The 23,152-nt window shown below is 39.3% G+C and overlaps 1 protein-coding gene and 1 long non-coding RNA gene across 2 annotated transcripts in view; one reads left to right on the forward strand and one right to left on the reverse strand.

Annotated features, from left to right (window-relative positions):
• LOC124880404 (sialoadhesin-like) overlaps positions 1-23,152 on the forward strand; it is a 264,206-nt gene that overhangs the window by 183,448 nt on the left and 57,606 nt on the right. The window contains exons 8-12 of the mRNA XM_047385499.1: positions 2,753-3,019; positions 3,142-3,417; positions 8,542-8,814; positions 9,275-9,526; positions 10,590-10,862. Of these exons, the coding sequence (XP_047241455.1) occupies positions 2,753-3,019; positions 3,142-3,417; positions 8,542-8,814; positions 9,275-9,526; positions 10,590-10,862 (1,341 nt within the window). The remainder of the gene's footprint in view (positions 1-2,752; positions 3,020-3,141; positions 3,418-8,541; positions 8,815-9,274; positions 9,527-10,589; positions 10,863-23,152) is intronic.
• LOC124880432 lies at positions 22,463-23,148 on the reverse strand. The gene is made up of 2 exons (XR_007041337.1): positions 23,024-23,148; positions 22,463-22,947 (listed from the first exon to the last, which is right to left on the reverse strand). It is a non-coding gene; the product is annotated as an uncharacterized LOC124880432 (long non-coding RNA).

A 23,152-nucleotide genomic window follows, 5' to 3' on the forward strand; every position in this document is an offset into this window, starting at 1 on the left:
TATTTCCTGTAAACCTGGAAGTGCTTTATGTACGTTTATGTAAGTAATTGTAATTTACTTGACAACAAACGAGACAACAGCAAAGGGAAAGAACAGAGAGAGCTGCAAACTTAAATAATAAGTAAAAGGTCTGACGGCTTAGCACCAGTTGAAAAGGAGGAACAAGGTGTAGCCCTGCTAAAATTTATCACAACTGGAAAGACCTTTATTTGGCCCTTTTCTGATCAGATGGGATATAAGTAGGATTTTCCTATAGTTGTGTTTGATTTGAGCTGTTCTGGATATATGTAGAAACCTGTCCACTGGAGGGCTCTATTTTTTCTATTTGTATAGTTTGAAAAAGGTTCTGTGAGGAAACGTCCTCCATATGTGAAACAACCAGGATTGTTGTTTTTTCTCTCAATGGTTGGAAGTTTAAATGAACCTTCATTTTAAATTCTGATTGGCTGAGAGGAGGGAGCAGGTGGGAGGAGTGTGAGAAGAGTGGGAAAGAGAGAAAGAAAGAGGGAGGAGAAGGTTGAAGAAGAACAAAAAAGAAACTAAATAAGGACTAAACCTGTTGAGAGTTTTAGTTAAAGGTTTATGTTTGTACGTATGTCAGTATTGTATAAACTACGATACAAAATGCACTGAACTCTACAAAGTGGTGCTTAAAACAGTAGCTTTAGTAATACTGCAGTGCAGCTAAACTAGGCCGAGTGGGATTAGTGACCTCCGGGTGACCTGGCTGTCTGTGTGGACCGTACCGGAAGATCCTCGGTGGCAGAAACCAAGATAGCGCTTCAGGTGACCGGAAGGCCTGAAAGCACCTCTGGCAACGAGCTGGACCGGATGAGCTGTGCTGACCGTCTGTGCTGAGTTTCTCTGGATCCGAGCTGCATAACGTCGAAAGGTGGACACAGAAAATACTCCGAGGTTGAGTGAGTCCTCCAGTCTAGTTGGACTCATTGGATTTAACGGGTCGCATTGGATCGGGCCCCGCCGCTCCCGAGCGTCGACCAGGCCTCCAACGTGGGGGTTAATTTGCATATGCGAACTGGTCAACAGCGCTGCTTTTTATTTGCAGGTTTTCATTGAATAACACCAGCTGGTGTAGAGTTAAAGTGGACCGAAGTTCTTTTGGTTGGCACGATGGAGGGTTCTCTTACAGCCATTGGCAATGATTTAAGGTCATTGGCAAATGATATTGATTAAAATGACTACCTCCATTTTCGTTTTGCACGGGTCATGGAGGATTTCAATCAGCTCCAAGCTGAGATGGATGTGGAGGTTGACTCCACTATATTGGACAGTCTGGAGGAAGTTGGTCGCCAACTTACTTCGGTAAAGTTAGAAAGATATTCACAGATTCGGCTTTTCCGGATCAATAACTCATCAGCGGAACATTGCCTCTAGAAAACCAACACCTCTCTGCAACCACAGCAAGGCAGACAGTGAGCATCAATCATATTTTCCTCAAAACGAGCCTAACACCACGCTGGGAGACTTGCATTGGCCTCTATGCAGAGATCGCTGCTCCTCTAATGCGCAGGGACCGTCTGCAAATTGCAACACCAGAAAAATATGATGGAGAAATATTCAATAAAGTCGCCAAGGAGAGGTGTATTGTCATTAAAATCATTGTATGTGCAAGTTTTCTCACGTGTTTCACACTACATTTCTAGGATTGGAAATTAATACTTAAAAAAAATTTGAATTTCCTAAAGACTATAGCCTAAATAGCCAAATATTCAGTAAAATATGTATAAAATGGTCAATAACTTCACTATAGCATGTTGTAGTGCCATCAAACTCATAACACACATAGAACACCTAATCTTGAATCTTTTGAATAAACATAACATTGCCTTTATTGATGCAGACTTGCTTATACTGATAATAACTCTGTATTACAACCAAATAATATAACACTTTTCCTTTACTGTTTGCAGTGTGTCACAACCTGAGATCAGACGCCATTACATGAGAACACAAAAATGTCTATTTTCTGTCTTGTTTCTTGCATTATGAGTTGACCAGTTCAAGGGGGCCGAGTACTTTCACAAGACACTGTATCTGTTACTGCTTGTTTGCTCCTCAAAATATAACAAATAACACTTTGTTAATTTATTTATTAATGTATTATGAATCTACTATACATAAAATCATAGTTTAATTGAAAATACTAACTAGAACTAAAATATGTCATTCCAGTTAAATTCTTCTTTTATCAGTGAGCAAGTTGGAGTGATGTGGAGCCTGCAGACAATTCCCACTGCAGTCTCCCTCATAATGCAAGAAATAAGACAGAAAATGGTATTCAGGTGAACAGGAGTTTGTGTGCAGCTGTAAGGGCTTCTTTAATATTGGGATTTTTATTATTCATTGTGATTTTATTTTATGTCATATTGCATGAACAAGCTGTAAGACATTTTTGTGTGCTCATGTAATGGTCCCTGATCTCAGGTTGTGACACACTGCAAACAGTAAAGGAAAAGTTTAATATTATTTGGTTGTAATACAGAGTTATTATCAGTATAAGCAAGTCTGCATCAATAAAGGCAATGTTATGTTAAAAGTGAACATGTTAATGACCTTCTCCTGGCAAGTCTTTTTATTAACCTGTAGAACTCATCTGACACATCCACATCCACAACTTTTTTAATTTCTAAAAAGTAAAAAAATAAATAAATTTAACAAAATAATGCAATGGCAGCTTGGTACACATTTATACATCCTCACAATAAATGTACATATTTTTGTTGAAACTTAGCAGATAAACCCAGAGCTACACTGACCGCAGGTTCAACAACCATACCAGTAGGGGGCAGTGTGACCCTGAGCTGCTCTGTGGAGACCTCTGCTGGATGGAAATACAGATGGTTCAGAAGGACCTCAGACATCTCTGAAGTCAGAATAGATAATGAAGAAAACAGAGATATCTCTGTGACACAAGGAGGAATCTACAGGTGTGATGGAGTGAGAGGAAACCCAGACTTCTACACAGAAATAAGTAATGATGAAACTATTGAAATAAAGTGTGAGTTCAATAATTTGATATATATTTTTTAATACTGTTAGAGAAAACAATGCACCTGATATTTTGCTTATGATTTCAACATTTCTGCTTGTATCTATACTTTCTATATCTGATGTAAACAGTTTCCAACAAGGTTTTTGTGACACAACAACCAAACCTGCCTCAGATCTTCAGAGGTGAGATGATCACTCTGACATGTGAGGTCCAGGGAGGAGAAACCACTGAGTGGACGTATAAATGGAAGAGATCTGGGACAGTTCTACACGGGACAAACAGTAAAGACTGGACCTTCAGAGTTTCTGAGTCCAGCAGTGGAGACTACATGTGTCAATGTAGACTCAGAGATGACTGGTATTCTTCAACACAGTGGAGTGAAAGCATCACACTGTCAGTATCAGGTCAGTCATGTTTGTTGTTGTTTTCTTTACTTATAAAATAAAACAAGTCAGAATAATATCTTGAATTGACAAACAGCTTGATATTTCCTAAAATAACATTTTATAATTGTCAGATGACATGATGGAAATTTTTGACATGATAACCTGACAGAAAAATATCCTCACAATAAATGTTTTGCACATTTTTGTTTAAACCAAGCAGATAAACCCAGAGCTACACTAACAGCAGGGTCAACAACCATACCAGTAGTAATCATCAAAATAAAAGAATTAACATTTGAAATTCATCAGTCTGTGTTTAATGTTAGATTATAATATACAAGTTTCACTTTTTGAATGGAATTACTGAAATAAATCAAATTTTTCCTGATATTCTACTTTTATGACCAGCACCTGTATACTGGTTGCATTTTTCAGTTAGTTTCCTGATTTATTGATTTTAACAAAAATAATTCCCTTGGTAACAAATCAACTTGACATTTCAACACAGTAAATGTCTGCAGTCCTTCATAGCATCCAGATTCTCCTTGTTTCTGTTAAATTTATAACCAGATGTTTCTTTACATGAACAGTTTCTAAGCCGACTGTGATCCTGCAACCCAGCAGGCCTCAGAGTGGAGAAACAGTCAGTCTGATGTGTTACATCCAGGGAGGAACTCAGTGGATGTATGAAGGGAGAAAAAACAAGTTAAATTATTATCCAACATCCAGTAAATATCAGATTCAGATCGGGGAGGCCATTCCTCCCGATCACGCCTCTCCAGGTGTCACTGTCGTTCCCCACGTAGGCGTTGAAGTCCCCCAGCAGAATAATAGAGTCCCCGGGAGGGGCACTATCCAGCACCCCCGACAGGGACGCCAAGAAGGCAGGGTACTCTGCACTACCACTCGGCCCGTAGGCTGAGCTGTCCACTGATCATCACCTGGTGGTGAGTTGGATCCACTGGAGGAGGAGAAAGCCGGACAGACTCGGCAGGCCCAAGCGCATAGTGAGGGTCTGCTGGGAACGCCTGGCGGAGCCCTCGGCCAGGGATGTATTCAACTCCCACCTCCGGGAGAGCTTCGACCAGATCCCGGGGGATGTTGAAGACATAGAGTCTGAGTGGACCATGTTCTCTGCATCTATTGTCGATGCTGCTGCCCATAGCTGCGGCCGTAAGGTCTGCGGTGCCTGTCGTGGCGGCAATCCCAGAACCCGGTGGTGGACACCGGCAGTAAGGGATGCTGTTAAGCTGAAGAAGGAGTCCTATCGGCTGTGGTTGGCTTGTGGGACTCCTGAGGCGGCTGACGGGTACCGTGAGGCCAAGCGTGCTGCGGCCCAGGCTGTGGCAGAGGCAAAAACTCGGGCCTGGGAAGAGTTCGGTGAGGCCATGGAGAAGGACTACCGGTTGGCCTCGAAGCGATTCTGGCAAACCGTCCGGCGCCTCAGGAGGGGGAAGCAGTGCTTTGCCAACACTGTTTACAGTGGGGGCGGGAGACTGCTGACCTCGACTGAGGACATTATCGGGCGGTGGAAGGAGTACTTCGAGGATCTCCTCAATCCTGCCATCACGCATTCCGTGGTGGAAACAGAGGCTGGGGACTCGGGGTTGGACTCTTTCGTCACCCAGGCTGAAGTCACCGAGGTGGTTAAAAAGCTCCGCGGTGGCAAGGCTTCGGGGGTGGATGAGTTCCGCCCTGAGTACCTCAAGTGTCTGGATGTTGTAGGGCTGTCATGGTTGACACGCCTCTTCAACATTGCGTGGCGGTCGGGGACAGTGCCTCTGGACTGGCAGACTGGGGTGGTGGTCCCCCTTTATAAGAAGGGGGACCGGAGGGTGTGTTCCAACTACAGGGGGATCACACTCCTCAGCCTCCCTGGTAAGGCCTACGCCAGGGTATTGGAGAGGAGAGTCCGACCGATAGTCGAACCTCGGCTTCAGGAGGAACAGTGTGGTTTTCGTCCCAGCCGTGGAACACTGGACCAGCTCTATACCCTCTACAGGGTGCTCGAGGGTTCATGGGAGTTTGCCCAACCGGTTCACATGTGTTTTGTGGACCTGGAGAAAGCATTCGACTGTGTCCCTCGTGATGCCCTGTGGGGGGTGCTCCAGGAGTATGGAATCGGGGGCCCTTTATTAGGGGCCATCCGGTCCCTGTACGAGCGGAGCAGGAGTTTGGTCCGCATTGCCGGCACTAAGTCGGACCTGTTCCCAGTGCATGTTGGACTCCGGCAGGGCTGCCCTTTGTCACCGGTCCTGTTCATAACTTTTATGGACAGGATTTCTAGACGCAGCCAAGGGCCGGAGGGGGTCTGGTTTGGGGACCAGTGGATTTCGTCTCTTCTTTTTGCGGATGACGTGGTCCTGCTGGCCCCCTCTAGCCAAGACCTACAGCATGCGCTGTGGCGGTTCGCAGCCGAGTGTGAAGCGGCTGGGATGAGGATCAGCTCCTCCAAGTCCGAGGCCATGGTACTCGACCGGAAAAGGGTGGCTTGTCCTCTTCAGGTTGGAGGGGAGTTCCTGCCTCAAGTGGAGGAGTTTAAGTATCTCGGGGTCTTGTTCACAAGTGAGGGAAGAATGGAGCGGGAGATCGACAGACGGATCGGTGCGGCTGCCACAGTAATGGGGGCGCTGTGCCGGTCCATTGTGGTGAAGAGAGAGCTGAGCCGAAAAGCAAAGCTCTCAATTTACTGGTCGGTCTACGTTCCTACCCTCACCTATGGCCATGAACTTTGGGTCATGACCGAAAGAACGAGATCACGGATACAAGCGGCTGAAATGAGCTTCCTCCGTAGGGTGGCCGGGCACTCCCTTAGAGATAGGGTGAGGAGCTCGGCCATCCGGGAGGAGCTCGGAGTAGAGCCGCTGCTCCTCCACATTGAGAGGAGCCAGTTGAGGTGGCTCGGGCATCTATACCGGATGCCTCCTGGACGCCTTCCTCGGGAGGTGTTCCAGGCACGTCCCACCGGGAGGAGGCCCAGGGGACGGCCCAGGACACGCTGGAGGGACTATGTCTCTCGGCTGGCCTGGGAACGTCTTGGGCTCCCCCCGGAGGAGCTGGAGGAGGTGTCTGGAGAGAGGGACGTCTGGGCGTCTCTGCTGCCCCCGCGACCCGGTCCTGGATAAGCGGAAGACGACGAACGAACAGTAAATATCAGATCATCACAGCTGACAGTGGAGAATACAGCTGCAGAGCAACAAGTGACTTTCTCTTAACAGAGTGGAGTGATGTTATCACATTATCTCTCTATAAGTCATTAATACCTGACAGTGAAATGATCATTTACAGTGTTTCAGTGCATCTGGTCTAAACAACATTAAAATAGCTTCAATAAAGGAACATAAAAGCAGCTGCTGCTGTTTCACACAATCATTTAATTTCTAACTTAAAACATATCTGCTCTTATCATCTAAACATGTCTGTATTTATCAGAATGTTTCTATTTATTCAAATATATCCTGTTACTGGTGATCTTGTTTGCTGTGTAAGAGGTTGAAACCAAAGCTTAATTTCTTCCTACTTTGCTCCCAGAGAGACTTCTTGTGATCTTTTAGAAGAGTCTTGCTAAATAAAACCAACATCTTGAAAGAGCTTCTGGAGACAAAATGATCAAGATCACTTTCTAAGATTACAAGAAAGTTTGTATTTTACTGTGAAAATGATCTGAAATTACTTCAGATTCAGGATTTTGACTGAAAAGGTTTTTAATTAGTTGAACAGATTGTTATGAAAAGATTTGAAAACTTTTCTAATCAGATGTTTCTTTATGTAAACAGTTCCCATTAAACCCAGCCCTCAGACTGACTGTGTTATGTGAGTCAGACTGTCCTCCATTCATCCTGAGAATTTTCTCTCTTCAGTTTACTGATATAAACTAAACAGAACAACAACAACAATCTCTCTGATGATTTCTCTGTCTGATGATAGAAATGTAGAGAAGAGAAAATTATTGAAAATTGTTTCATTTTCTTCCAGGAAATTAGACAGAAACAAGGAGAGGAGAGTCAAGAGAAACACTGAGTCAGATTTAGCATCACTTTGAAGGAACAAACTATCTTTTAGAATAAAAATTAATGTTGATGAGAGACAAAGTGTTAATGTGCAGCATGTTTTATATTTATATCTTTTCTCTCCAGCATGAAAAATATATATTTACTGGATCTTAATCTAATGTATATTTTAAATTTAACTTAGTCTCCAAACAATCACAAGAATGTAATCAACAGAAAATTCTTACTGTAAAAATGTTAAATGTATCCTGATTCACTCTCTTAAACAGGCTGTGCAAACAGTGAAAATAATTCAGCCATAATTAGAATAAGGAACAATAATATGGATGTTTAATAACTGATTACTGAGATAGTTACATATTTAATCAGCAGCATGTTTAAAATCAAGGAAATAAAATGATCCAGATGATGCTAACAGACATCAGATAAACGACTGAATTATAATTCATGGATTTCTAACAGTATCAGAGCGTTGTACAGTGATCCTAGGTAAGCAGCAAGAGGATGGCAGATGTGTGCAGAACATTATGACCTGTTTAGATGCTGACTGTGTTTATGTGATTTATGAAGAAGTCTTGTAGACTGAGGTTAAAATCTCTTCCTGATTCTCTCCGTCTGGGTCTGGATGATTCTGGACCTCCTGGCTGATAATTAAACAATCCTGTTTGTTTGGTTCATCATTAATCAATGGTGAACATAAAGATCATTTTATATTAGAGTCAAGCAGAACATGTTTGACTCAGAGAACATCATGTTTGTATGATCTGTGATCTACAAGTTAGAAACAAGCTGGTTTGTTTGTGATTCTGCTAATTTGTTCTGATGCTGATGGAGTTTTAGCTTCTGAAATAATCTCACTGGACCTAAATTTTAATCATCAGAGCAGGTTTGTGATTTTATCTGGATTAGTGAAACATCCCGCTGGTTATTAGTAATTTTATTATTTATTAAGATATTATTTATTCCTTATTTATTATAAACATGTAGTCATTCTGACCTGTCAGTTTCTTTAAGCATTGAATTATTTCTGCTTGTTTCTAGTAATTGGAGGTGTAGTTTATAGTAAACAAAGAAAAAAGCTTTCTTACGCAATATTCTGAAGATTTATTTGTTTATATATTTGCCTCAGCAGCAGATAAACCGAGAGCCTCACTGACAGCAGAGGAAACAATCATACCAGCAGGGGGCAGTGTAGCTCTGAGCTGCTCTGTGTTCAGATCTACTGACTGGAGGTTTGATTGGTTCAGGCAGGAGTCAGAGTCTTCTACAGCTCAGCCAATAAGAACCAATGAACCAGGTGTAGTCCTCAGAGTCTCAGAGGGAGGTGTTTACAGCTGCAGAGGAGGAAGAGGAGATCCAGTTGTCTACACTGAAACCAGCAATAAAGTCTCCATTCAGAAAACTGGTGAGTTTAGTTTCTGTTTATCATAAAAGAAAAAGTGATCTTTGAAATTTTAATTTGATTAATGGTTGTGTAGAAAATGCTAAAATGTGTGTTATTTACAAGAAGTAGAATATTGTATTCGCTGATGATGGTGAACTACATTAGTGAATTAGATATTTACAGCTCATAAAATCCTGCTATGAAATACAATTAATCGGTTTAAGTGCTTTTTCTTATTTCTATTATTGTTTTTTTAACTCTTACTGTTTACACTTTCATATCAACTCTGATGGATTCAGTTTAATTATTCATTTTTTCTTAAATCCGTTTGAGCATTTGGGCCCCATGAATGATAACTATCTGAAATAGGGGCCAAGTTTTACTTTTCACTATTTTTCTGTTACATTTCTAATCAGATGTTTCTTTATGTAAACAGTTCCCATTAAACCCACTGTGGTCCTGCAACTGTGTTTTAAAATAGTTTCTAACAGGGCATCAGTGACTCTACAACCCAGCTGGTCTCAGATATTCAGAGGAGAGAGAGTCACTCTGAGATGTGAGATCCAGGGAGGTGGAGGAGCTCAGTGGACGTATGAATGGAGACCAACCAACAGAAACTCTCCATCATCCAGTGAATACAGGATCATCATAGCTGCCAGTGGCAGATACAGCTGCAGAGGAACAAGAAACTATCTGTTAACACGATGGAGTGATGATCTCTCTTTAACTGTTTGTAAGTAGATCATCTATTATAGACATGAAGTGATTATTGACTATATTTCAACAAGTCTCATCTGAACAGTTTACTTTTCCTATCGACATTAAACTCTTTTATGGTATTTAGTCAAACATATTACTTTAAGTTTCCAATGAAAGAACCTAACATCAGATTTTCCTGGTGCCTAAAATTATTCATTGATCGGCTTCTAAGAAAAATAAAATCATTTTTACTACAATCAGCTACAGATGATCAGTTTTCTCACAAAAAACAACATATAAAGGTAATGCTTAAAATTTTAAACGTATATTATCTGTAACTGATGATCTTACTGGCAACATATATTTAAATATCTTGAGCAAATTGTACATCTTAAATCAGCCAATGAAAACAGCTGACAGACTAAGACCTTTCCTTTTAATGTTGTATTTTAACAAGAGTGTAGTTTCTCTCACTTTCAAATTAAACAGCTTGTCTTAAAGTACAGAAAACATTATAAATACATTTAAACAACTCTCTGTCAGTACACCTTCTCTGATTCTCTGACTAAATCACGATGAAGCTGATTTTCAGCCCAGTTTTCCTGACTGGTGCTGAACAGTTTAGGAGATATTTAAGGTTCAGTATTTCAGTTTAATTATCTTTAATTTGAATATTTTCTTTGTCATTAAACATCAACTAAGATGGATGGGTCTGTCTTATATCAGTGATATATAACACAATTTAACTGTGTTGCAGAATAAGGTGGACAGCAGATATTGTAATGATAAAAAAATCTAAATTCAGAAACTGAAGCGGATTTTCATGGTTACAGTTGCCAAAATATGTAAATACTTAATACTTTATTTATTCTCTCACTTAAAATATGACTGCCTGCATATATTAAGTGAGAGAATAAAAAAATCAAAATATGTAAATAAACCAAGAACTGTCTTTCAAGTGATAGAAAAATAAAAACAAACATGGTCCATCATTCTAATGGCTCAAGGTAGAATTTCCCCTCCTAAAACAACTCATGTTGTGATTATTTACTGCTGTTTTACATGTTTTTTGTTCTTGTTTTTTTAACTAAACTTAGCAGAAAAACCGAGAGCCTCACTGACAGCAGAGGAAACAATCATACCAGCAGGGGGCAGTGTAGCTCTGAGCTGCTCTGTGGACAGATCTACTGACTGGAAGTTTGATTGGTTCAGACAGGAGTCAGAGTCTTCTACAGCTCAGCCAATAAGAACCAATGAACCAGGTGGAGTCCTCTTCATCTCAGAGAAAGGTGTTTACAGCTGCAGAGGAGGAAGAGGAGATCCAGTTTTCTACACTGAAACCAGCAATAAAGTCTCCATTCAGAAAACTGGTGAGTTTAGTTTCTGTTCATCAATGAAAAAGTTACCTTTAAATTTAAACCTCTTCAGTACTTTTGTAGAAAATACAGATTTCTTTAATATTGACAAGAAGCAGAATATTTTATGAACAAATTATCTTAAAAGTAGTACATGAGGTCATTCTGGTATGATATATATTTAATCTGTTTACTGGTGAGTTTAGTTTCTGTTCATTAATAACACAAATAAGCTACTGAGTCATTAAAGTAAATCTAACAGAATAACATGAAGATTTTATTTATGATGCCTTAAAATGAAACTCGTCTCCTGCTGCTGATAGATTTAAGATAAGTGTTTGATCCTTATTTTTATTTTATTACATCAATAAAGTTGTTCTCACTGAGTAACTCTCATCTCATTTTAATCAAATTCTTATGTTTGGTTTGGAGATTTTGTTTTTCACAGCTTTATTTTATTTAGGATTCATGTTTTCTAATTCTATCAGTCTGTATCTCATAGTGAGAATTTGAATCATAATAACTAAAAGAAAACAGGTTCTCTAGACAACAGAGGAAATAAAATCATATTTTTAGGTTTTGACCATTGAAACTGATTTTTCTTATTCTGCCACTTTAATCAGCTCTGAGGAAACTAAAGCAGAAAAAAGGCTGCATCAGTTACACCTGCTACAAAAAGTGACTACTAACATTTATTTTTTGATGTTTTTATGTATTTCATTTATTATTTATGTATTTTATTACTGATATTTATTTTATTTTGATTAAGCTTTGTAATCACTATACTGTTATCCTTTTGAGGGAATCTCCTGACCAACATTAACAAAGTATTTAATCAAACATTTAATCAAAGTAAAGTTCAGAAATAATAGTGTTGATGTTGCCTAATGCTTGATTTCAACAGAGAAACTTGTTCCTGTCCTCTCTGTGTCTCCATCATGGCTGAGTCCTGGAGCCTCAGTGACTCTGAGCTGTGAGGTTGAACCTCAGTCTGCAGGATGGAGGTTCTTCTGGTATAAAGCTGTTCCTGAATTATCAGTCAGATCTTACAGCTTTGAGCTGCTGCCTAACATCACCAACAGAACTGAACAGAACTCCTACATCGTTCATGAACAAACTCATACAGCAGGATATGTGTGCAGAGCAGGAAGAGGAGAACCAGTGGATTATACTGGTTACAGTGAACCAAAGTTTGTCTGGTCTGAAGGTCAGTTTATTTCTCTCTATGCTATAAATAAACAGAAGCCATGATTTGAGTTTCATTGAGTTATCTTTAATCTGTGACCAGTATCTTTAATCAAGCAAATGTTCGATATTGACTGTTCATGTTAATAATCCACCAAAGAAACGTGGAATAAGCATCAGATTCTTTATAGTTTTTACCAGATAATAAACATGAGTTACTTTAGATTCTTGCTGTGACTTTATTTAAACAGTACATTTTTAAAACAACTCAGACTGATCAATGTCCTTTGCAGTCAAGCTTAAAACAAAATAAATAAAACAATGTGTTTACAGTTAAATCCATTAAAATATACAATAAATATGCATGGAATAATAATAAAACAGACTAAAACCAATAAAAATAGGTATCAACTAAAGTCTCATCCTCTGTTGGAATAAAAAGTTCAGGGAAAATTTGTTTTTATCAGTTATTAAATTGTTTCTGTCGTCTGCAGTGTGTTCATGAATTAGTAAAATCTGAATTTTGCAGCTTTTCTGCAAAGGTGACTTTGTCATTGTAATAAGTAAGGGAAAACTCTGATCTAGCAACAGCATTTATTTCTCCATCCAGTTTGAGAAATCTATCAAGAGTTACACCCAGAACTTAACAACAGAAAACCTGGAAGAAGCCAAACATCCAAGATCTGCAGAACTCTTAAAGGGTTTCAAAGCAAAGGACTATAGACCAAACAGTGCTGGAACTGGAAAGACGTGTAGGCAAAGGAAAAATCACATCACAACAATGCACAGTGACTAATAGACCTTAGGACAAACCTCACTAATCTCCCTGAACAAAGTCCTGTTAACATCACAGTAGCAGACATCCAACATTGAGTCTCAGGTATGAGGAGCTGGACAGCACAAGGCCTGGACACGATCAACGCCTACTGGCTCAAGTAGTCGCTTTCTCTTCATAGCAGCAAACTGAACCAACCATCATCAGCACAGAAGCACTGATGATGGCAGTGAAGGAGGAGGCCTTGAGCAAAAGATGCCCAGGTCTACCACACCAGGCAAGATCCCAGGTGGAGGCTGTACAAAGAAGCCCCAGAAACAATCCGGCATCCAGCAGGGTGTAAGATACTGACAGGACAGGAATACATGGATCGCCATAACCAAGTAACCAGTATGGTGTACAGAAACATCTGTGTGGAATATGAACAGAAGACCCTGAGGTCAAACCCTGAGGTCAAACTGGGACTCACCTCCCAAGGTGGTGGAAAATAACTGAGCTGAGATCATGTGAGACTTCCAAGCTGACAAACCTGTAATGACCAACTAACTGGATGTAGTAATCATTGAAAAGCAGCAGAGGACAGCAATGATCGATGTGGCCGTCCCAAATGATGGAAACTACGGGAAAAAAGAACATAAAGTGGAGGAATACCAAAGGCTCAGGGAAGAGGTAGAGAGAACCTGGCAGATAAAGGCAAGATTAATGCCCATCGTCATTGGAGCACTCAAGGCAGTGACCTCCACCTGGAGAAATGTGAGACCTCAGGCCAGAAGAGTGCAGTGAACATCAAAGATATTGTGAAGAACCATCAAGCTCCCAGGCCTCTAGTAGAGGACCTGGGTATGAAATGAATAAGATGAAATACTTGGAGGATTATGAGGAGGAATCATTAGTTTGATCAACTTGTTGAAATGTTTCCACTGATTTTTATTGTTAAAGAAGCACTAAAAGCAAAGGATTGTTTGTAGTGAGAGATTTTTAAAAGATGTTTCTGTTCTCAGCTGAAATCCTGTGTTGTTTTCCAGATCCTCATCCAGCAGCTTCTCTCTCAGTGAGTCCTGACAGAGTTCAACACTTCAGCTCTGATTCAGTGTCTCTGAGCTGTGAGGGAAAATCTGCTGAATGGAGAGTCTGGAGGTTTACAGAAACAGATCCACTGTCAGTCTGCTCCATCTGGGGGAACATGAGTAGATCTACATGTACCATCAACCCAGACTGGTTTCATAGTGGAGTGTACTGGTGTGAATCTGGATCAGGAGAGTTCAGCAATGCTGTCAACATCACTGTACAGAGTAGGTTATGATTTATTATCTGTCTCTTCTCCTTAATTTTCAACATTTTATGTAAGTTTCAGAACACATCCTGTTGTTACACACATTGCAACCTCTTTTTTTAGTATTTGTCCCTTGATCCTGTTACATTGTGTGCTCTAAATATACTTTATACTAAACAATTTTAGTATAAAAACATTTAGATTTAAATCAATGCCAAATTTGTTGCTCTTATTCTTATTGATTTTAGTGGTTCTTCTACTTGTAAATGCAGAACTTTAAGCACTGCTTGATTTGTTTCTATAATAACAAGAATTACTTCAGAATGCATGATCATATTAATGGATACCACATTTTCTTATGTGTATTTCCATCAGAGCTACTCTGAACCTCCTTCATTTCTCATTTCAGAGCTTCATATGTATTCATAAATGATTTAGTGTTGGTTTATCCTGGTGGTTTTATCTTCACAGGGAAATATTTATTTTATCTAACCTGAAATCTCAACTACTTGTTCTGTTCATCTTCCTGAGATTCTGCAGGTTTGGTATTGTTCTCTTTAGTGGACGTCAGTCTGAGACTTCTTCTTGCATAACCAGAGTTACTGTTTGTTTCATGTAAGATCCTAGAAATGCCACTAGGTGTTGCTTTTGTTAAGAAATGTGTACGTAAGGTAGGATCTTTACCTCAAGCAACGAGTCTTTGTGGTACGTGGTCAGAACGACCACACAGCATTTTACCGGTTGTGCTGCGTGTAACGATGGATATATGTTTGGGATATGGACCTGTCAGTATTCAATAAGCAATCAAATATCTGGATATAAAATTTCCAGCTCTAACTGGGATTCAAATCCCAGGACCTTCGTCCTGTAAGACAACAGTGCAGCAAGTTTACATATTTCTGGAAATTTAACTGAGCCAGAAAAGATTTTCCTAACGAATGACCTCCTTAAATTGGACAATATTTGAATCAAAATGACTGGTCATCACAAAAACATTATAAGATTGACATTATCCACAGATTGGATTTCAGGATGTGGGAATCATGAGGTGCTGATCCTTAAAGACAAACATAAAACTATCATGGACATTGAAAGAAAATATTAAAGTATCAACAACAAAGCAAATATCAGTTTAATATTTTAAGCGTTATGTTCTGCGATCAAACAGGTCTAGATATCCACCAAAGGAGGTAAATGGTAAAACATTATTAAAAAGATTCAAGATTCTTTATTTTCATTATGTTACGATAATAAACGTTTGTTGAGACCCAGCTCAAAGATACACATGTAGGTTATAGACACTTAGAAAAAAACACATATGTGCATGAAATGTGGCGTGTTGTATTTGGTATTTACTTAAAGTGTAGCTTGTGTGGAAACAGTCTATAAGGTGGGCAGGTGGTTTGTTTGATTGTCAGCAGGGATGTTTAGTGTCTGACTGCAGGAGGACAATTGCCTTCACTGCTTCTGGGAAGAAACTATTTCTGAGCCTGTTTGTTTTTGCTGTGATGTTCCTGCATCGTGTTCCTGATTGAAGTGGGACAAACACTGCATTGCCCGGGTGGGTTTGGTCTCTAGCAATGTGTCTGGCTCTTTTCTGGACTCGTGCAGCAAAAATCAAGTCCAGATCTGGTAGACAACATCCTACAAGCCCCTGTGCTGTTTTCACCACCCGTGCATTCTCTCCTGTCCTTTGTCTCCTGTGCCGTGCAGCTCCCATACCACACCATCACACTAAGGCACAGGATGCTCTTAATTGTGGCCCTGTAAACGTTTGTGAGCAGTACAGTGGAGAATTCAGTCAGTTTCAGCTTCCTGAGAAAGAAGAGCCATTGTTGGACCTTCTTTACCAGGTGGGAGGTGTTCACAGTCCAGGAGAGGTCAGAGGAAATGTGAATGGCCAGGAACTTTATGTTGTCCAGATGCTCCACCACCTCCCCCTGAATGTAGAGAGGAGCGTGTTCAGTCCTTCTGGACCTCCTGTGATCCACTGTTGGGACCACACAGCCATGGGTTTTCAACACTAAAACTCCGGTACATACTTTCCTGGAACCTTTCAAAATAAAGTGCATTAACCTTCTTCCAGCACAGCCAGGAAAGGAGGTAACTGCGGACTTCCTGTGGCGCCAATACCCAAATAAAAGCCCCACCTTTCCACAAGTCTTTCTCTTCCACGCGGCCCTCCATAGGAACCGGATAGGAGGGGAAAGCGCGCTGAATGTCTTTTGCTGGTAAAAAGACATAAATTCAACTGGATCCAAGGACCGATCACCGATCATATGCAAAAGTTAAGTAGAATGAAATACTGTCTGTGTATCCGGTATTTTCATCCATGAACGGAGAAATTAAGGTGTAAGAGTTGCTTACATTTTCTCTTCGAGGCCCCACAGAAACAAACGGTGTTCAAGAGAAGCCGGTGGAGAAGCTGTTTTGACAAGCCGAGTCTGGAGGAAAGACGACGGCCGCAACCGTGTTTACGGTAACGAACAGCTGGTCACCTTCTGATCGGGAGAAACTGAGGAAGTTAGCGGGAAGCTAACTCTTTGTTCACGACGGATATCTTGTTCAAACTTCGCCCTTGGACAACATTCCCTCAACAGGTTCAGAGGTTGGGTTTTGGGCAGATTAACAGATTGGTTTAGGATGAAATGATCTAAACGTTTTCATGTTATGAAGTTTGTTTTGTGGAACTCGGCTATCTTGGTGCTAGCATGCTACCTGTAGCACAAAGGCCGGTTCGTGTTCTTTGTATGTTTTGAAGCTAAGATAAACTTTATTTAAAGGGTGGTTTTAACCAGAACATTGCTCATAACGCGCCGTCAGCGCTTATGCATTTTAACCCTGGTATTTTAAAGGTATGTGTTGATTCTAGCGCTAAGCTATCTCTAGCTTAGCACTTTAGCTAGCTTCTTTGTTAGCCCAACGGCCAGCTGGTAAGAACACGTGTGCTAGCATTAAGGCTAGTCAACAGAAAGGTTGTTAGTTTTCAAGCTAGTGAATAATAGTCCCTGAACATCATTTGCTAGAGTTGATAACTAAGTAAACACCATTAAGCCCCATTTCTCCAGAAAGATTTGGCTCTTTTCCAAAATACTCAATAATATTTCTTTAAATATTATTTTAATAAATAAAGGCAGCTAATGAGACACCGTTGAGAATTAGTCATCCAGGAGGTTGGTTTTATTCAGCAGATCATTATTTAAAACATTATTTTATTAAAATAATATTTAATCTGATCTTGCATTGTGAATGGTTGTCTAAAGGTTTGCTGATTATTGCCTAAGTTGGTTTCAAGACTAACTTCACATCATTTCCAGATTCTTCAAGAGAATCCTTGGTTCTCAAAAATAAACATTGCATGGTAATGTTGCATCACTCTTTTTGGTCATGATTTCTAATCATCTTTAATCAACTTGTTTATATTGTACATAGCCCATTAGTCTTCATTATTCTTTAATTCTGCTTGGTAGTTTAGTTGGATTGTTTTAGCAAAGTAAAGAGTTTGTTGATTGAAATATGTTTAACTTTAAGTTGACTTATGTTTGTTAATAAATTCTTGTGTTTTAAGAAATTGTGTGAATTTATTCCATATATGTGCAGAGTTTATGCTGTTCAATAATGTCAGAGCTCGTCTCACACCTTTCTATTTTGTCCTAATACCATCGCCGTAATGGGGCTGGTATTCACAGGACAATCCTTAACAGACCGGAATATTATTTGGTAAAATATTAAATAATATTCTCAGATTCATATTTACAACACAACCATGACTTCCTTGGTCTTGCTGGTGTTCAGGATGAGGTTGTTCCTGGAGCACCACTGAGTCAGATTGTGGACCTCCTGTCTGTAGTGGGTCTCATCATGGTTAGATATGAAACCCACCATGGTGGTGTCAAATAAAAAGACATTTTGTTTTAATATTCTCTAATGTTACAACTGCTTGCATTATAAAACCTGTTTTACTGCTAACGTAACATTAAACTTAATATTCTGTCATTGTTTTATAGAACATATTAATGGTCCTATCCTGGTGAGCCCCGTCCATCCTGTGACTGAGGGAGATCCTGTTACTCTGAGCTGCAGAGATAAAGAACTAAAACTACTCTCCAACGTGTTTTTCTATCACAATAACAAACTCCTCCACAATGACAACAGAGAGGAGCTGAAGATCTCTGCAGTGTCAAAGTCAGATGAAGGTTTCTACAAGTGTAAACATTCAGGAAATGAGTCACTACAGAGCTGGATGTCAGTTAGAGGTGAGGAGGATGAAAACATTTGATGCTTTTTATTCAGTAAAACCATTTAGTTGTTAGAGAGGAACAAGGTGAACACTGAGGATGTTTATGTGCTGCAGATTTCTCTCTGAATTCAAGTTTGAAACCACATTTATCTGCAGCTCATGAATGATGTCATTAAATCTGCAGATAAATAATATTGATTCATTCTTGATGTCCCCTACCTCCAGTAACTGTGTCCAGTCCTGTCAGCTCTCTTGTGATGTTGATCTTTGGACCAGTTAGTGGAATCGTTCTCATTATTCTCCTGGTCTTGTTGTGGCGCTACAGACGGTCCAAAGGTGAGACCTTTTTCTGCTCACAATTAATTAGATTCAGTTAAATACTTTATTTGATCAAATGGTTCAAATTTATTCTGTTTTTAACATGAATTAAAAGTTGGACAATTTTCTCTACAAATTATGTCCTCACAGATCTAAGCGATATCAGGTCAGTGTGAAACATCTGTTCTCTGTTTCTAAACATTCATCAAAAATAATTACTTTCATCAATAATTTTATGTCTCTATTATTTTCAGATTGAATCAATCAGAGAGCAGAAATCAAACCTCAGCTACAAACCATGGAGTGACCCAGACTGACAATCCTGTTTACAGCTCTCTGCTTCATGGTTGGTCTCAGATTAATCATCCTTATGAATAATTGGATGTTTGATCACTTCTTAGATTTCTTTGTTTTTTCTGCTGAGTTAATTTTTATAAACAAAGAAAACAAATAATTAAACATAAAACAACTTAATAAGTCACATTCCTGCATTAATGCTGTTTGTATTGAATGTTTTCTCTTTCTTACTAAACTGGTCCTCAGTTATCATTTTTCATCATTTATTTTTTTTCCACTCATTAGAAAGTTAACCTTAACCTTGCTTTATTGCCTCTAGGTGACACGTCCCTCTATGAGACAATCCAACCCTGCAGAACCTCTGGAAAAGGTAAAGTTAATGTTTTATAGCAGTTAGAGATGCTGGCTGATTTACAGAGACTGATTACAGACCCCTGATGTAAAATGCTGAAATAATTCAGATGCAGATGAATCCCAACATGTTAAATACTCAAACAAAGAACTTCAACACTTCAGCAAGAAGACTGAGTTACTCCAACATTTAGAATACAAGAAATAAAACACAAGTTTAAGAGTTTTTTCTTGGGTCATGACGGTGTCGCATGTTTGTAGACCTTATTCCTCGACTCAGGCCATCATGGGTTTGAGTCCTGGCCTGTTGACCTTTGCTACATGCCACGTCTTTCTCCCTCTCTCCTCCCCTTTCCTGTCAGCTCACTGTCAAAAAATAAAAGCCACTAGTGTGCAAAAACCTTTTTAAAAAATTGATTTTTCTCAACAATAATTTTCTCTTTTTGTGTAATTTCCATTTTATTCATGTGACAATCTTTGCAGAGAGGCCTCATCACCCAGCAGAAGGTTCTGATTACGCTAATGTTAAACCAGGTAATTACAGCTCAACATGGAGTTCAGATGGTTAACATCTACATACTGACTCTAGTCATCAGCAGAAAGTGACGATTGTTAGATTCATAGAAAACAGCTGGAAAAACAAGACAGTCAGTGACATTATTTTGTCTTTTGTTTTAAGAAAATGATTCTGCCACATTTATAGGTTCCACTTAAAGTTTTTTTACTACAAAATATCAATGTCCCATCTTTCTTTACTCTGTAACAGCATAAACTGATCCTGACCATGATCACAAAGCTGTTATCTAACAACTGAGATCTGGTTTCTGTTGTAGACTCCAGCTTTTAAAACAGTTACCAACCAGAACAAAGCAGTTCTGTATTCATCTTAATACTTTATTATTCAATATATTTATATTACATTATTAAGGCTGTCATGGTTTTAAAGCTTCATATTTTACCAGTTTTAGTGAATCATTGAAATAGAATCAGATTTAGGATTTTATCTTCAAACATGTTCAACTCTCAAAGGCCTTAACTCATTTTTATTGCTGATAAATATCTGACACAAATCATCTCTCTATTGGCAGGAAAGTGGAGTCCAGCAGCAACAGATGCAGCAGTGTAGCTGAATGCTGTGATGGTTTATTCTGCTGTATATTCAATGAGATAAAAGCTGTTACCTTGGATAATCCCACATCTTTATGTGCTTTTATTACAAGTCTGTTAATAAAATGGATTCCAGATATTAGACATCCCTCCTTAGTTTATATTTTAGCAGTGAGCTCTTTTACATGAACTGTTTATCAGATTAATAAAATGTCATAAAAACAAACCATATTGATTTTTTGTTTTATTGAATGAAAGTATTGCAGCTTTAAAATGCTAATGATGATTTGATGTTAAATATTATTTACATTTAAATGTGTGGCACATTTTCAGCTTTTTTTACTTAAACCTCTTAGGTGATTATGTTAAAAACTCTAAAGTGATAATCTACAGGCGTTTAAATGAAAATAAGTTAAAATTGAAAAAACATTCTTGTCTAGAGAGTTTGTGTGTTAATGGTGTGTTAAAAGTTCAGAGTGAATAAGCAGGTGTAGAAAATGGCTGCATTTCAGCAGCAAAACCACTTAAATCTTCTGGAGTTGGTTTCAGTGAAGTTCTGCTAACCAGATATAAGCAGGAGACAACTGGATGTAAATATTGTAGTTTGTTGTTGATCAGACTGAGAGGCCCTGGTGTCAGAGCTCACAGTGTTTATTAGCCTGAAGACTAGAAGATTAAACAAATTAAAAAATCCTAACCTTGATTGTTTTGCCATCTCCAAATATATTGAACTACTGAATTTTTCATAACCTAACTTTAGAGTATAATCTCTCAGTGAGGGTCCTGAAGTTGGAAAAAGTGCAGTGTCCTCTACCTGCCACTAGATGGTACTGAAGACTGAATATTTTAACCATAAGTGTCATTGCTGCTCATTATGAGATGGTTCATATGTCGCAGTGCCGAATAGATACATTTCAGACAACTAGATGAGTTAGTTGTGAAAAACTTTGGAACTTTCATTCAACTGGTTCATCTGCTGCTGTGACACTGAAGCTTAAAGATGTTCTGAAATCATTTCAAAAGTCTTGTGTTTAGATATAACAATGACCTGAACCTGCCTCAACCACCAAGACCCCACCAGTTTCAATTTATTTATAGGTCCACAGCACATGTCGCCTCAAGGCACTTTACAAAGTCAATTCAGTTGAATCATACAGATTCCAAGTCAAGAACATACATTTCAATTGATCCCAGTTATCAAGCAATGTAGTGAAATTCAGTTTATTATTCAAATTGGTCAATTTTTTTCTAAGAAAACCCAGAGATTGCATTGAGTCAGTGACCTGCAGCATTCACTCCTGGATGAGCATGTAGCGACAGTGGGTAGTCGCTTGCATTGTGACGTTAGCAATCCCTCATGAGCATGCATGTAGTGACAGTGGAAATTGACACTCCCCTTTAAAAGGAAGAATGTGAGCGGCCATCTGTCACAACCGACTGGGTGTCTGAAAGAACAGAGCAGAGACAAAACACAGAAGCACTGACCCAGGAGTACTTTCTATGTGGAAGAAAAGTGAAATGTTAAAAAGGTAGTAGCAGCTTTAGTAGCTTCATCTAGGAGGAACACAACTAAGCAGATAAACTGAGTTAGTTTTCAAGCCTAGAGTATGAAAGAGCACAGACAGTCACAGTAGAAGCTCAATTTTAAATAAAAGCAAAGGTTTTTTAAGTAAAGGTTTAATTACCACTACCATAAAAGCATGTGGTTCATAGCCATTTACCAAGGATAGATCAATCATATATAAAATTGGGCTGGTAATCAAAGGGAACGCTTCCTTAAATAATTTGGTTGGGTTTGGTTCTAACATACAAGTTGAAGGTTTAGCTAAAGCTAATATAGATAACTCAGAAAGCTCAACTGGATCAAGACAGTCGAAACACAGATCAGCTCCTACAGTTACCTTCAATGCTGTCTCACGTACTGAGGATGAAGTAATCATGTTCGAGAGGAAACATTTCTGATATTATCAATTTAATTAGATCAGGAATCCAATAAAGTCATTACTGCTGAGAGTTAAGGGTGTTATTTTCAGTATAGATTTGACCCACATACAGAGAACATTCAGAAGGAACATTGTTTTGGTTTTTATTGTCAATAAAAGGAGTCTAGGACAGGAACACCCACTGTAAGGGAAGGAAGAAGAATGAACTGGTCAACAAACAAATGATATAAAGCAACTGATTACTTAGATCTGAGAAATGGCTTAATAAATTGTCGTAACTAGAACCGCCAGGGGTAGAGAGATTCAGAGTCTTAACTTGCAAAGGAGGATTGTCCAGTCGTCTTCTCTGTTGTGAGCTTGGTGCCAACAAAAAGAAGCTCAGGTGCCGATGTTCAAGAAGGAGAAAGAAGCAGGTGTGCTGATGCCTGGGTCCTGGAGCCGAAGGAAACGGGGAGCCGCCAGCTTGGTCCATGTCCGAAAGGTTCAGACGGAAGTGAGAGAAATCCAAAAGAAGGTAGTTCCTTAACTTAGTAGTTAATAATCGAGATGCTCAGAGATGCTCTGGAACGGAGTCGAAACTCAGCAAGGTAAACAAAGACTCAGGTAGAAACCTGCGTGGGAAAAAAATGCAAGATTACGTGAGTACAAAAAACGAAGCACAAACTTAGTAGAGGCTGAGCTTGTTACCACTAAGGCAAACACTCTGGCATCGAAGTGTTGGCAGCCTCCCACTTCAGTACTCCTCCAAGCAATCAGCAGATGGAAAACACCTGTCATCCAGCGCACCTGAGAACTCCAGAACCAACTGGAAACTGA

The sequence above is a fragment of the Girardinichthys multiradiatus genome, chromosome 14 (assembly GCF_021462225.1).
Source record: "Girardinichthys multiradiatus isolate DD_20200921_A chromosome 14, DD_fGirMul_XY1, whole genome shotgun sequence".
NCBI classification, from domain to species: domain Eukaryota; kingdom Metazoa; phylum Chordata; class Actinopteri; order Cyprinodontiformes; family Goodeidae; genus Girardinichthys; species Girardinichthys multiradiatus.